The sequence below is a fragment of the Mastigoproctus giganteus genome, chromosome 1 (assembly GCF_048544385.1).
Source record: "Mastigoproctus giganteus isolate SK-2022 chromosome 1, ASM4854438v1, whole genome shotgun sequence".
Lineage (NCBI taxonomy): Eukaryota > Metazoa > Arthropoda > Arachnida > Uropygi > Thelyphonidae > Mastigoproctus > Mastigoproctus giganteus.
In genome coordinates, this window is record NC_143575.1 from 246,666,413 (window position 1) to 246,682,593 (window position 16,181).

The window sequence follows — 16,181 nt, forward strand, 5'->3', positions numbered from 1 at the left end:
ATAGCCTAAAATAATTTAAAGCTGGGCTGGACAGGTATTTGGAATGAAAGGAGGGGTGAAATGGGAGAGTTTTTTGGGTTTTCTTTGGCTGATGCTGCATAAGCTTGCTTTCTTGCATCATGTGCCTCTACTAATGCTAAAGACATTTGCACTTTCCAATTTGAAGGAACCTTCCCTTAGTGCAAGGAAGTTCTCATAATTATAGCTAAAGGTTTACTTACCTCTTTTGCCACTTGTTTTAGTTTTAATTAGTATTAATAGTGGAAAATGATAAAAGAAAGTAGAGTAGGAGAGTAGGAGTGTGCTTTAGGCCTAATGACTCTGATGAGTATAATAAGAAACTGTACAGGGAAATAGAGTGGGCCAGTAAATCAGAGAGTCTTATAATGGGAGATTTTAATTTCCCAGATATTGACCGGAGTTTGGGGGCTGGTCACTCACACACTAGCAAGGCTTTTGTGGATTTATTGGATGATTGTTTTCTACATCAACATGTTCGGGAGGCAACTAGAGGGAGGAATACTCTTGATTTGATTATCAGCAGTGATTCTTCATGCATTAAGAATCTGCAGATAAAAGAACCACTAGGAGGCAGTGATCACAGTGTGCTGAAGTGGGATTTACTCAAAAAGGTAACTACCATTAGGGGTAAAGGGAAGGGTTATTGCTTTCGTAAAGGTGACTACGATGGACTGAGACAGTATTTAAATTCTATACAGTGGGACCAACTGATGATCTTACCAACAGCAAATGCAAAATGGGAAGCATTCAAAGAACTTATCTTGGAAGCTACTAGGCTTTACATACCAACTAAGAAATATTGTTCAAGGTTTAGGCCTAAATGGATGTCAGATGAACTGATGAGGCATATGGCAGAGAAGAAACATGCATGGGATACATACAAATTAACAAATGACACAGAAGCCTATGATAGATACAAGTTGATCTGTAACCAAGTCACAAAGGAGGTTAGGCAGGCGAAGGCAGAGTACGAGAAATCTTTGGCAAGGGATGTAAAGAAAAACAGCAAAGAGTTCTTTACTTATGTAAACTCTAGAAGGAAGGGGATGAATCAGATTGGTCCACTTGATATCGATGGGTCAACTGTTGATGATCCTGCTCAGGTAGCTAACAAACTAAATGAATATTTTGCATCGACATTCACACATGAGGAGTTATTTAGCGAGGGGAAAGCCAGGGGTGTATTCAACTCTAGCAGTAAGCTAGAGAATCTTGTAATAACTGAGAGTAAAGTGGAGGAGAAACTGTTGAAGATAAACACAAGAAAGGCACCTGGGGTGGATGGGATCTATCCAGTTATATTAAAGGAGGCAGCTGAGGAAGTAAGCAAACCCTTAGCCATAATTATGAGAGCTTCCTTGGACCCAGGGGAGGTACCCGCAGACTGGAGATGTGCAAATGTGACCCCAATTCACAAGGGAGGATCAAAGGCTGACACAAGCAATTATAGACCTGTGAGTTTAACTTCTGTTCCAGGAAAATTAAGGAGGCACTAGTTAAAGAAGCACTGCAGGATCATTTAGACAAGACTTCAGTTATAGCTCGGACACAGCATGGTTTTGTTAAGGGGAAGTCTTGCCTGACCAATTTGATTGGATACTATGATGCAGTCACAAAGGAACTGGATGCAGGGAATAACTTTGATATTATATACTTGGATCTTAGAAAGGCTTTTGATACTGTTGCACATGGAAGACTGCTGCACAAATTGGAGCAGTGTGACATTGGAGGCAAATTGCTGCTGTGGATAAAGGGATGACTGAGGGGGAGAAGACAGAGAGTGGTAATCAATGGACACTGCTCATCGTGGACTAATGTTATTAGTGGAGTCCCTCAGGGCTCAGTGTTGGGTCCATTATTGTTTTTCTGTATTCATAAATGATATTGATGATGGTATATCAAGCTTAATGTCCAAGTTTGCAGACAATACAAAGGTAGGCAAGGTTGTCAAGGACACTACTGACACTATGCTGCTGCAACAGGATCTGGAAAGGTTCAGCAGATGGGCTGAGAGGTGGCAAATGAAGTTTAACATTGACAAATGTAAAGTACTACACATGGGAAACAGCAACCCCAGAGCAACGTATCAACTCTGTGGTACTACACTGACAGTGATAGAGAATGAAAGGGACCTGGGGGTGGTTGTGCACTCAGATATGAAGTTCTCTGAGGAGTGCACACGGGCTGCAAGAGTAGCTCATGGTGTATTGTCAATGATATATAGGAATTTTTCTAGCAGGGATAAGGAGGTGATTATTACCTTGTATAAGGCAATGGTCAGGCCTCACCTAGAGTACTGTATACAAGTCTGGAGGCCTCATTTCAAGAAGGATGTAGAGATGCTGGAACGAGTACAGAGAAGGGCAACAAGATTAGTGAATGGAACAAAGGGGTGTTCTTACGAAGAAAGGCTTAAGTTTTGCAAATTACAGTGTCTGGAGACTAGGCACCAGCGAGGTGATCTGATAGAGGTCTATAAAGCATTGAATGGTTTGAGCATGCTCAATGCTGATGGGATTCTTCCTCTCGCTCAGAAGAATCATCTGAGTGGGCATAAATTCAAATTGAGGAAAGACAGATGTAGGATAGACGTGCGGAAATTTGCCTTTAGCCAGCGAGTGGTTGGTTGGTGGAACCGACTTCCATCCCTTGTCGTGGAAGTTGATAGTCTAAATAAGTTTAAGGATCAGCTGGACAGGTATTTTGAATGAACAGAGGGGTGAAGTGGAAGTGGGTTTTTTTTTTTTTTTTTTTTGGCTGATGCTGCATAAGCTTGCTTTCTTGCATCAAATACCTCTACTAATGCTAATGCTAAAGCAGGCTTATAAAGCATCAGACAGAAAAAAATTAAAAAAAAAGACTTAGCACATCACCTATTCAACTGCTTTAATAACAGTGACCAATATTATTTTTACTTCCACTAATATAACAGCTGTTTGTAGCCAATTTTTATCAGGAAATCAGAGACGATGCTTGTATTACTTGCAAATAATGATGTTTGCGTTTCCTCGCAGATGGCAGTAATTTTGCGGAGGTTTAACATATTATGTTCAACCTTGTCTGTCAAATCTCCCACCTCTCTCCTTCAGTAACAGAAGGACAGTTGTAATATGAATACATGTACAATTTATCTGCATATTGTTTGTTTCTGCTATGTTTTTCTTAGCAATGCATTGTAAAAAACTTTAAGCAAAAGCAAAGGAAGTGTTTGAATCACACTAACAATTTCTGTTAAGTGCATTACATGTTACAATTTCTGTTATGGTTTACAAAAAAAAACTCAGAGGAAGAAAATCTAATATTATTAAATGTGCATATTCTTTGTACTTTGTTTGCAAGATTAGTGATCAAGGCAAAACTTCGGCTCCACATATGTGCTATATTACCTGCACCATAAATCTGAGGATGTGCCTAACCAAGAAAATTAAAAGTATGCCATTTCCTGTTCCTGTGGTATGGCAAGAACCATACACCACATTGATGATTGCTATTTCTGCATGACAAAAACATCAGGGAAGGCTAGAAAAAGCAAGTCAGTATCAAATATTTTAACATACATCTGTAATAAGACTTATTTCACATAATGAAGGCCTGCTGATACCAGATTACCCAAAATCATGGGATAAAGGATGCAGTGATGAATATAGGATTCATCGCTTTGTTTGGTCTACTTATCAGAAAATTATAATGCACTACGCTTAATTAAGATAGAATAGTTGAATGGCTTAGTTTGTGATTTAAACTTATCTAAAGGGCAAGCAAGAAGAGAACCTAGAACCAAAGAACTCTTTAGAGCTCTTTAGTTCTAGGTTACAACATTGGAAGTTACTCAAAGCAGGAACTAAAATGACAGTATACAAAAAAACCACAAAGTGTTTTAAAAATATTTCATTATGAAAGGTGGTATCTGTTTCTGTACGGATATCAGTGGTCTTCTGAACTGGTGAGCTATATATTTATTGATGCCGTAAAATTAAATTTAAAAGCAGTTTTGCAGCAATGGAAATGCATCCCCATCAGTTCCTCTCCTTCATGCTATTGGCTTGAAAGAAACATATTAAACTATGTTTAAGATCCTTAGTGAAATAAAATACTATGACTTTTCTAGGATGTGGTGATCTTAAAATGATTAAACTGCTCATTAGTCTACAGGGAGGCTTCACAAATTACTGTTTTCTATGCAAGTGGGATAGTCATGCAACAGAAAAACATTATATTGTGCAGCAATGAGAAAAGAGGGAGAACGTTTCACCTGGAAGAAGAAATATAAAATATGTTCCACTGGTTGAACGAAAAAAGGTTCTTCTTCCACCTCTGTATGTAAATATTGGATTAATGAAGAATTTTGTTAAGGCTCTGGATTGTTGTTGTTGTTGTATTTGAGGTTTTTGGCACAAGGGCCTCTTGGGCCATATTGCGCCTGTTCATGGTTTGGGTATCACTGATTTCACGTTATGATTAGATGCTATTATATAAATTTATGCATTTTAAATACTTAAACAGATCCTTGAAATTTGCTTCATTACCAAGAATATGTGATAAGGTAAAGGGTTCCTACAAGTTGGAGAGGACGCTGAAGGGTGCCTCCGTAGCCAGGTGGGAAGGAGCAGCAGTGAGTACCACATGCTTCTTGGCTACTGAAACTATTAGTCCTTGTATCCTCCCAAGCTATCAGTTTTCCGACCCACCTAACACTGCTTCGATAGCATCAGCAAATATTCTTGCATCCTTTCTATTTAAGTGTATCCCATCCCTGTAGAAGCAGTCTCTCCTGTTAACAAGTACAGACCAGGCTGAAAAAAATTCTATCCCTTGAGCCTTGCACAATCTTTCCAGGGCTGAATTGATTGACAAGGCTCTCATCATATACTCCCTGCTATCGTGTCTGGGAAGAATTGCAGACACTTTCAAATTCAACCCTAATTCTCGGCTTTTGTTCAAAAGTGACCTGTACTTGTTAAGTAATTCTGCCGGTCTCCTACTCTTAATATCATTAGTGCCAACGTGTACAACTATATCACCTTTTGTGGCCTTAAAAGATGATATCCACTCTACAATGTCATCAACCTTTGCCCCTGGCAGACATATCCTGGTCCTGTTTCACCTATCCTTTTTACAAAGCATGTTCCCCGTTTCCCTGACAATAGAGTCACCAACAACTACTAGTTCCTGTGGGACCAGCGCATTCTGCCTTGGGGGTTGCTGCTGTGTTGCATGATGACCAAGTGCAAGCTCTGGCATTGATGTGGGCAGCTGAGAGCTTGATGGGCCCCTCAATTTAGATCTTTCGAGGGCATCCACCCTGTCCTTCAAACTCTCATATAGGCCCATAACAACGCTGAGTTATCGCCTGATGTCCTTACACTCCTTACATCGCGCGCACACACGACATCCCCCATGGCAATATCATGTTCCGTTCCAGAGAGTTCGGCAAACATTTCACAAGTTGCACTTTTTTTTAGGCTGTGATCCGTTGGAGAATTTCCCCCCTCAGTTCGCCCCCCGAGTCACAGCACTCCTGCTACTTTGTGCCCGTTTCTTTGCTGCTCTAGTTTGGGCCATGCTATTTTAAATTAATAAGATCAATAAATTAAATTAATTAAATGTCAATACTACTCTATCTAATAGAAACAGTGAAGCGTATTACTCTATATAATTATGCGTTAGAGCTATCTAGCTACCTCAATGAAAAATTTGAATTCCCTACCACTATATACAAAAACAATGGCTGCAAGATTCAAACGAAATAACGGTTTTATGTATATTAAGTAGTAATCCACAAAAAATCTTTATCTAAATTAAAATAAAAATAACCAGCGTAACTATAAGACTACGTATTAAGTACAATATAAAATAACAATTATGTAAATAAAAAGGCAAACACTTATCGCTTTTTCAGAGCCTGTAACTCACAGCTGTAATTTTTAAAGAGAGTCAGCGCCCTCCTTATGTAAGAGTTTACATCGTCAATATGTTGTCTTTGAACAATAAATCTGTCTAAGCCTATCTGGGCAGAATAGCCACCCCAGTTTGCCTTTTTAAACTGCCAAGTGGATTGTTGATCGGGATTTGAAGTTACCCCTGTTTGTAGAGAACAAATAATTGGAAAGTGATCACTGTTAAAGAGATTGGTTAATACCGACCATGTCACGATTGGAAATATGGATGGTGAACAAATTGATGTATCTATTGCGGAAGAAGATCCAGTTGCTAAGTGGATGTAGGTAGGTAGGAGATCCAGAATTTAATAAATTAAGATCATTATTATGCATGAATTCCTCCATCAATTTGCCTCTTCTATCCATTGTGGCCGATCCCCACAATGGATGGTGTCCATTAAAGTCTCCAAAAAGGAGTTGTGAGTTGTGCAATGTGCAATGAGGTTGTCAAGTTCTGAAAGCAGAAGTGGTGCAGATGGCGGAATATAAATGGAAACAATGATAAATGATGTACCAACTGCAACGCGAGCTGCCACAACTTCTAGGGTGGTTCTCAATTGGATCGGCCTGGATGGTATGTTAGCGTTAACAAGAATGGCAACTCCTCCACGTGCAGGTAATTCTGAGTTCCTATCTCGTCTGTAAATGGTATAACTTGAAAATTTTGGCAAAATTTGGGGTGTTTCCTGTAAGCATACACCTATGGGATTAAATTGAGCTATTAAATCTCTTAAGTCATCAGAATGATTGCTTAGTCCTCTGCAATTCCATTGTATGATCTTATGCATTATTTAGGTTTACCTGAGGGTGGCCGACCGGGCTAACCGGGTGGGTAAAGTGCCTGCTTAGCAACCCAAAGGTCGCTGGTTCGAATCCCGCCTCGGAAATGGATCAGAGTAATGCAAAAACCTTGGGAGGTGCATAATGGCCACAGAAGCCAATGTGCTAACAAAAAAAAAAAAAAAAAAAAAAACCTGAGGGTGATTCGTCTGACTGTTTTCTGTACATGGAACATTTTTTTTGGTCCTTTTTTGAGAATGTGGGGCATCCAGTATCCATGGTGTCATCTGCATGGAGTTCTAGAATGAGTTCCTCATTGTCTAGCAGCTCATCTACATCCATGCTTTTGGAGGGATATTCCATTTTTTTTAGAGACTGATTCAGATTTTAATTGTTCTTTTCCAACTGGGACTGATGGGGTATGAGTAGGAATGCTGATTGGAGTATTTGTGGCTTCGCTAGTTCTTTTTGGAGAATTATCTTTCTTTGAGGTTGAAAGCGTAGATTTGAGAAAGTTCGCTAGAGAGGTGTTAGGTGGAACTGATACATCTGTTTGAGCTGCAGTAGAAAAGAAGTTCCGAGTGTGAGCTGCATAGGAACGACTACTAGGCAATAACTTCTCTACGTGCCTCAGGAAAGGTGACTTTATTTTCTATTTCGTATTTTCTTTCCTGTAATCCATAGCTCACATATTTTGGAAAAAGCTGGGTGGCTTCCTTTGCAGTTTGGACAAACAGGGGTTTTGACAGAGCAATCCGCTTGAGTGTGATCTTTACAGCCACAGATGGGACATATGGCCTCACCTCTACATGCCTGCTGCGAATTCCTGTATTTCTGGATTTGAAGCAGCGAATGGGATTCGGAATATATGATCTAATACGACAATTCAAATAGCCAGCTTTAATTGAGGATGGTAAGTCTGGTGTACTGAATGTTAAAATGATGGATCTCGTTGGAGTGAGATTTCCATTTTTTTTAGTCATAATCCGTTTCACATTTGTAACTTTTTGACTACTTAGTTCTTGAAGTAGCTCTTCTTCAGAGACTGTAATTAGGTCCCACTCACTGATTACACCCTTTGATGAATTTAAGGTTCTGTGTGGAGTAATTGATACTGAGAGCCCACAAAATGATGTTGTCTTTAAGAGCCACTCAGAATGTTTAGAGGTGGCTGTTTCAATGAGGAGATCTCCGGATTGTAGTCTTTTCACCATTTTTGGTGATCCAGTAATTGATTCCAAATATTTTTGAATCAAGAATGGTGATAATTTGCCCACAGGTTGGGAGGATAAAGAATGAATTACCAAGAAATTTGATAATTCATCATGGCATTGAGCTTCCCTTCTAAGCCTTTTGGCTGGTTGGTGTCACGGTCGTTGTCAGGAATTTCTGACCTTGAGCTTGATGGCTCTAAAAGTGGATAACTGCTCGTATCCATGTTAGCTTCTTTTGGCCCTGGGAGTTTATTTTTACCACCCAGATTACTGGCCCTGCCACGGGGAGGCAGAAGCAGTGCCACTTGTGGCCAAGCATATAGGTTAGTACAGTTAGTAAGACAAATTAAATTAAAGAAAAAGGTTCTTTCCTTCTTCTGGGCTCTTTTCTTAGTGCTTTTAAGAAAGTAGGGCTACTTAACAGAAAAGTTTAATAAGCAAGGGAGAAAACAAAAGAGAACCTAGTCGCTTCGAGAAAAACGCTCTTCAATCGCACAAGAATCGCCTTGGCCACAGAAACGCTTGGCACCCAGGGCCAGAAAATGACTGGAATTTGGTAATTTGTCACTCACACAACAGCAAGGCTTTTGTGGATTTATTGTATGGCTGTATTCTACAGCAGCATATGAGAGAGAGAGAGAGAGAGAGAGAGAGAGAATTATTAATCTTGATCTGATTATCAACAGTAATTATTAATGCATTAAAATCTGGAGAAAAAAGAACCACTAGGTGGCAGTAATCACAGTGCATTAATGTGGGATTTACATTAAGATGTGTACCAGAGCAATATGGCCCTAGTTGCTAATGCTCCTAAAAACCAAATAACAACAACAACATTAAGATGTAACTACCATCAAGGGTAAGGGGTATAATGATTTTTGCTTTCATAAAGGTGACTACAGTGGTCTCAGACAGTTTTAAATTCTATGCAGTGGAACCAACTGATGATGTTATCATCAGCAAATTCAAAATGGGAAACATTCAAGGAAATAATCATAGAAGCTTTTCATACCAACTAAGAAATACTGTTCAAGGCTTAGATCTAAATCAGTGGTTCCCAACCTTTTTTGACTCGCGAACCCCTTTCAACATAATATTTTTAATGCGAACTAAGCCTATATTCTCTGAAATCATATAATATTTCTGAATTTTTATTATAATATATTTCCAATACTACGTTTTTATAAGTGACATTGCATCATAATAATAATTATTATTAAATATTATTTATACTTTGTAAAGCAGTTATTAATCAGTCAAACTAGATTTCAAACAAGCTAAGAGTAGAAAACTTGCTTGTCCAAATGGTAGCCAATCATTCTGGTCTCTTGCCAAAGCTATTGGCCACAATTTTGTCCATCTCTGTTCCCACCTCTGTCAAAACCAGATGGTTCTGTTGCCACATCAACCAAAGATAAAGCTGACCTCCTATTAGCATCCTAATTTTCTTCCAACTCATGTATTGACCTTGAGTCTGGATCTGGTAAATCACATCAAACAATTCACAGTACACTCCATTCAATGCCTCCTGTGGTCTTCTGACAAAAGGATTTTGACAAATCTTATGTTAAGAAAGCTCCAGGTCCTGATGGTATTTCTCCACTTATTCTCAAAATCTGTGCTCCTGAACTTACTCCTGTATTGTGTAGTCTTTTTTCCCTTTCTTATTCCAAAGGTGTTTTTCCTTCTGCTTGGAAATTTGCTCATATCCAGCCAGTTCCTAAAAAGGGTGACAAATCTCTTCCATCCAATTATCGCCCCATTGCAATTACTTATATCGCAATGGGATATAAGTAATTTCTCCATTAGTCTTTCCAAAGTAATGGAGAAATCAATTAACCGCCAACTCTTAAACTACCTGGAAATCTTTCATCTGATCAACGATCGCCAGTATGTATTCCATCATTGTCATTCCACTGGTGATATTTTAGCTTATGTTACCCATTTATGGACAAATTCAATGGAAAAGTTTGGTGAAACTCAAGTCATTGCTCTTGACCTTTCAAAGGCTTTTGATCATGTCTGGCATAAAGATCTTCTAAGTAAGCTTCCATCCTATGGTTTGCCAACTGTTCTTTGTAATTGGGTATGCAGTTTTCTCTCTGACCGCTCACTGCGGGTGATGTGCTGGCTCTGTGTTCTAAATTCTCTACTAATGCTGGTGTTTCTCAAGGTTCAATTCTTTCTCCCAATCTTTTCCTCTTATATATTAATAACCTTCTTCCATTGACCAGAAATCCTATCCATGTATTGTTGACGATATCACATTTCATTCCAGTTTCACAAACCTTGCCCTGCTCAAACAGCTTCAACTTCTCGAGTATCCATTGGCAAATCCTTAAATGCTGATCTCCAGGTAATTCTCCAGTGGTCAAAGATAACTTAATTTCAAACCTTCTATAACTCTGTCCTTGTCTCTTATCTTGCAAAAAGGATTCTTCTGCTCCTATGCTTATATTCAATGACGTTTAGATTTCTAGGCAAGATCTTGGGCATTACCCCGACTTCTAATCTCTCTTGGCATAAAGCACATTACAACTATTGCTTCCTCTGCATCTAAAAAACTGAGTTTTCTCTTTCGCTCTTGGCATTACTTTTCTTCCAAACAGTTGTTGACTCTGTAGAAATGGCAAATCCACCCTACCATTGAATATTGTTCCCACATCTGGGGTGGTCTTTACTTTACTTTACTTTACTGTCCAAGTTCAAACTCACAGAACCAACTTTTCTTCTTTCTCATTTATTCATTCAACTTCTGTTTTCTGGAACAACCTTCCTTCATATGTATTTCCTGAAAATTACAATCTGCAGATGTTCAAGTCTAATGTCAACAAGTGTCTTCTTTCATCTTTTCAATCTTCAACCCATGCACAGTACTAAGTATTATAGGTTCTAAAAAAAAAAAAAAAAAAAAAAAGTACCTATACGTAACAAATGATCCTGGAGAACGAAAAAAAAAATCTAGTACGTCAAACATATTTATTTAACATGAAAGATAGCAAACTAATTATAAGGAATTGTGGGAGATGTGGTTTCTTTCTTTGGCAATTCTTTATTTTTTATTTAATTTAATTTTACTTTATTGTTTATTATTAGTTATATTTTATGGTTCACAATAATATACCTATGTAAATCTAAGCAGACACCATTACAGAATTTTTAGTGCGAACCCCCTGGGACACTTTTGCAAACCCCTGAGGGTTCACAAACAACCGGTTGGGAACCGCTGATTTAAATGGATGTCAGATGAACTAATTAGACTTGATACAGAGAATAAAAATGCTTGGGATGTATGTAAATTATCAGGAGACAAAGAAGCCTATGGTAGATATAAACTAGTCTGCAATCAAGTAACAAAGGATGTTAGGCAAGGCAGATTAAGAGAAAATTTTGGCAAAGGATGCAAAAAAAAAATAGCAAAGACTTCTTTGCTTATGTAAACACTAGAAGGGGTATGGGTCACATAGGTCCATTTGATATCGATGATTCAACTGTTGATTCAGGTTGCTGACAAGCTGAATCTGTATCTATATTCTTTGCATCTATATTCACATGTGAGGAATTCTTTAAGGGAGTGGATGGCAGAAGCGTATCAAACTCTACCAGGGCACTAAAGGATTTTGTAATAAATGAGAGGAAAGTGAAAGAGAAATTGCTGAAATTATATGTAATAAAGGCACCTGGGGTGGATGGGACCTATCCAATTATATTAAGGGAGGCAGCAAAGGAGGTAAGCAAACCCTTAGTTTTGATTATGAGAGCATCCTTGATTTCAGGAAAAGTTCCTGTGAACTGGCTAACAGACCCATTAGCTTCACTTCTGTTCCAGGGAAAATAATGGAGTCACTAGTTAAAGAAATAATGCAGGACCATGTAGACAGAAGTGTGTGTGTGTGTGTGTGTGTGTGTGTGTGTGTGTGTGTGTGTGTGTGTGTGTGTGTGTGTGTGTGTGTGTGTGTGTGTGTGTGTTTAATGGCGCAAAAGCTGCTGTGGCTATAGTGCACCTCGTAGACAGAAGTACTGTTATACTTCTTCAGTCACAGCCTACTTTGATCAAGGGACGATCTTGTTCAACCAATTTGAATGGATACTATAATGCAGTAACGAAGAAACTGGATGAAAAAAAATATATTTGATATCATATACTTTGATTTCATAAAAGCTTTTGATACTGTTGCATATCAAACCCTGGAGTCCTCCAGGGTTTGACTGACCCATCATTGTTTCCATTATTTATTAATGATAATGATGAAAGTATATCAGGCATAATGCCTATGTTTGAAGATGATATGAAGGTTAGCAGGTGGTTACTGACAGTAATGATGGTATGCTACTAAAAGAAGATCTAGAAAAATTAGGCAGTTTAGCTGAGAAATGGCAATTGAGGTTTAACATTGACACTGCAGCACATGGGTAGCAGTAAGCCCAGATTAACTTACCAACTGTGTGGTACTATACTCAGGGCAGTGGAAAATTAAAGACCCGAGGGTAATAGCGGACAGGCTGCCAGGAGAGTGCATGGGGTTTTTGTCAGTGATATACAGGAATTTTTCTAGCAAGAATAAGGAGGTGATTATTCCATTTTATAAGGCAATAGTCAGGACACAATTTGAGTACTGAATACAGGTCTGAAACCCTCATTTTAGGAAGGATGTAAAACTGGAGTGGGTACAGAGAAAGGCAATGAGATTGGTGAGGGAACAAAGGGAACAACTCTTACCAAGAAAGGCTTCAATTCTCAGATTGGAGTGTCTGGAGACTAGACACCTGTGAGATGATCTGATTGAGGTGTTTAAGGCTTTGAATGGATTGAATAAGCTCAATGCTGATGGGATTCTTCCTCTTGTTCAGACTATGCACATGAGGGGGGGCTCAAATTCAAATTGGGGAAGAATGGTGACAGAGTAGATGTACAGGTTTGCCTTTAGCTAGAGGGTGGTTGATTGCCTGAAAAAACTTCCATCTGATGTTGTGGAAGTTGATAACCTAAATAAATTCAAGTAAGAACCAGACAAACTGTTGGAGAGGATGGGTAGGTGAAACAGGAAGGTTCTTTTTTTTTTTTTTTTTTTGTTTGTTTGTTTAATATTGTAGAAGATTGCTTTCTTGCATAATTTGCAAGAACGTTATAGTACATATAATACTTTCCATTTAGAATGAAAAGAAGTAATTAATTTCTAAGAATTAATTCAAGAATTTCATTCTAAGAATTTTCAAGAATTAATGCTTTTCAAGATAATTTTCAAAAAAAATATTTAAAAAAACTTTGCAAACATACCGTACGGCAATAATCTTTACAATCTCGAACATAGTGGTGGATAACTTGTGAAGATGTCCAAGTAAAACGTGTTAACCCAGGCTGAACTCTTCTATCCAGATTTCTGATCTTACTTCGAAATAAACCTTGTTCTTCTGGTGAGAGTAAAGTAAGTATCCTAATAAATAATTTCAAAATGATTACTCATTTAGCTGTCAAATTAACAAGATTTGTATATTAAATTAGCATTGAGTGCACTTGAATTTTATTATACAAGAAATATCCAAGAAGAGTATTTTCAATTTTTGTAAGGCCAAATCATTTACATAATTTTAACTACATAAAATTAACTAACTTCCAATTTTTGATTATATTATTACATAAAGTCATTATGTAATTCCTTTCATGATGATTTTATTACATGAAGTCATCATGAAAAGAATTACTTTTTTAATAGTAAAGTTTACACAATTGCAGAAAACTTTGCAACTTTTTTTTTTTTTTTGAATTGTGATGGCCCCAATCTATAGAACCAATAGTGCTTTAGTATTGCATATGAATGAAGGTTGAGAAGACAGGAGATACTTGCTGACACTGGACTTGAATTTCTGTAGATTTAAAAATCTACCAGAAAATGTGTGAAGAATAGACTGTTCCACAAGTACATATACTGGTCAAAAAATACAAACCTCCATTTCAGTATTCTATTCAGTTCAAATCGGGCTGCATTTGTTTAAAATAACAGCAAGGGTGCAGTGCAGCACTGATTCTATAAGGTTTTTAGAGCATTTTGGTTTTATTGTAATCATTCTTCCAGTAAAATTTCACATGGCTGCAACAAAGTTAAAGGAAGAGGACTTTGTTGCCGAACAGCTCTCTGAAGCATATCCCACACATTCTCAATAGGACTGAGATCAAGTAGTGTGGACTAGGGAAGATGGTGGAAATGCGTGTTATGTTTCTGAACCATTCTTGCAAGATTCTGGCATGATGTGTTGTTACATTGTCATCCATAAAGTGGCCATCACCTTCAGGATAAAAGAATAACATTGCAGGGTGCAGTAGATCCAATACAAAACTCAGGTACTCCCTGGATGAAATTTGACCTTCCAACAATATCAACAAAATTTTGCATACCACAATACTACCACCAGATGGTTGGGTTTCTTAACAAGGTAAGCAAAATGATGTGAATTTTTTTTTTCACAACATACCTTTATTAATCATCTCAAAAACAGTGTTCGCAGGCTGGCCGCTAGTTAGTACACCGGACCAAACCTATTGGTAACTCTCTAGGAGGATTCCAGATCACCTAATGTATAATCTTCCTACCTCTACTCTGCCAGATAATGACTGGAGGGAGTCGGAGTAGTGTGTACGCAAGGAGCATTTTCGAGGCCACGTTATGTCAAGGATCTGGGTATATTCTTAACATGTGTATGTACGCCATATCCAAAAATTTCACTTCTTCATACAGCATGTCCCGCCCACTTTGTCTTACTATTGAATATACCATGAATTGTCAAACTAATAGAGCAAGCTTAGCTGCGAAAAGATTTAAACCTTCCAAGGTTTACGTCCTTGAGGTTGTCACAGATATTCTCTCAGATATGCCAGACAAGCTGTACTTGCTACCTGGGAGTCTAAAACGCTGATGGAACTGATATTCAGGTGACATTCAAGTCAAGTGGACCCAATTTCGGTGAAGTCCGAACGGTCTGTGACAGCCAAATCCTCTGCTTGCACCTTCACGATGATGGGACTGTTAGTAATCCTGGGTATAACCTCCATGCACAAGTACATGGTGAGTGAATACCCAGGTGTGAACCAACATAAGCAGGGGTCGAGGTGTGGAATCCACACCACATGGAGGAACGCTGCCCCTCTATGTTACCAGGCAGTACTAGGTGGTAGATGACTCTCATCAACCGGTGAAATACCACCACTTCGCTTATTGGAGGCTTGAAGTGGTGGAACCCATGTTTAGTCTCTAGAGCTAAGTTCCGGTCAAGCCTTCCCCATCTCTTCCATCATGCAGTATGATTGATGACTTTTGAGGTTATGATGAACATCGTGGCGAGATCCAATATTCCTTACATTTCAAGGGTACCACTTTAAAACGGTGTTCGCAGGCCGGCCGCTAGTTAGTACACCGGACCGAACCTATTGGTAACTCTCTAGGAGGCTTCTGGATCAGCTTGTGTACAATCTTGCTACCTCTACTCTGCCAGATAGTAACTGGAGGGAGTCCGAGTAGTGTGTTGTGCGGGCAGCATTGTCGAGGCCACATTATGTCAAGGATCTGGGTATATTCTTACCACGTGTACACCATATCCAAAAATTTCATTACTTCATACAGCATGTCCAACCCACTTTTTCTTACTATTGATTACACCATGAATTGTCAAACTAATAGCATTAGCATTAGCAGAGGCATTTGATGCAAGAAAGCAAGCTTATGCAGGATCAGCCAAAAAAAAAAAAAAAAACCAGTTCCACTTCACCCCTCTGTTTGTTCAAAATACCTGCCCAGCTGAGCCTTAAACTTATTTAGGCTATCAACCTCCACGACAAGGGATGGAAGTCTGTTCCACCAACCAACCACCCGCTGGCTAAAGGCAAATTTCCGCACGTCTATCCTACATCTGTCTTTCCTCAATTTGAATTTATGCCCTCTCCGGTTATTATTCTGAGCTAGAGGAAGAATCCCATTAGCATTGAGCATGCTCAAACCATTCAAGGCTTTATACACCTCTATCAGACACACCTCGCTGGTGCCCAGACACTGTAATTTGCAAAACTTAAGCCTTTCTTCGTAAGAGCACCCCTTTGTTCCATTCACTAATCTTGTTGCCCTTCTCTGTACTCGTTCCAGCAGCTCTATATCCTTCTTGAAATGAGGCCTCCAGACCTGTATACAGTACTCTAGGTGTGGCCTGACCATTGCCTTATACAAGGGAATAATCACCT

General features: G+C 38.7%; 1 protein-coding gene across 1 annotated transcript in view; it reads right to left on the bottom strand.

Moving 5' to 3' along the window:
- The window catches only part of kl-2 (dynein heavy chain 2, axonemal kl-2), a 1,174,416-nt gene that overhangs the window by 1,003,856 nt on the left and 154,379 nt on the right, over positions 1-16,181 (bottom strand). The window contains exon 12 of the mRNA XM_090369487.1: positions 13,233-13,389. Coding sequence (XP_090225613.1) covers positions 13,233-13,389 — 157 coding nt within the window. The remainder of the gene's footprint in view (positions 1-13,232; positions 13,390-16,181) is intronic.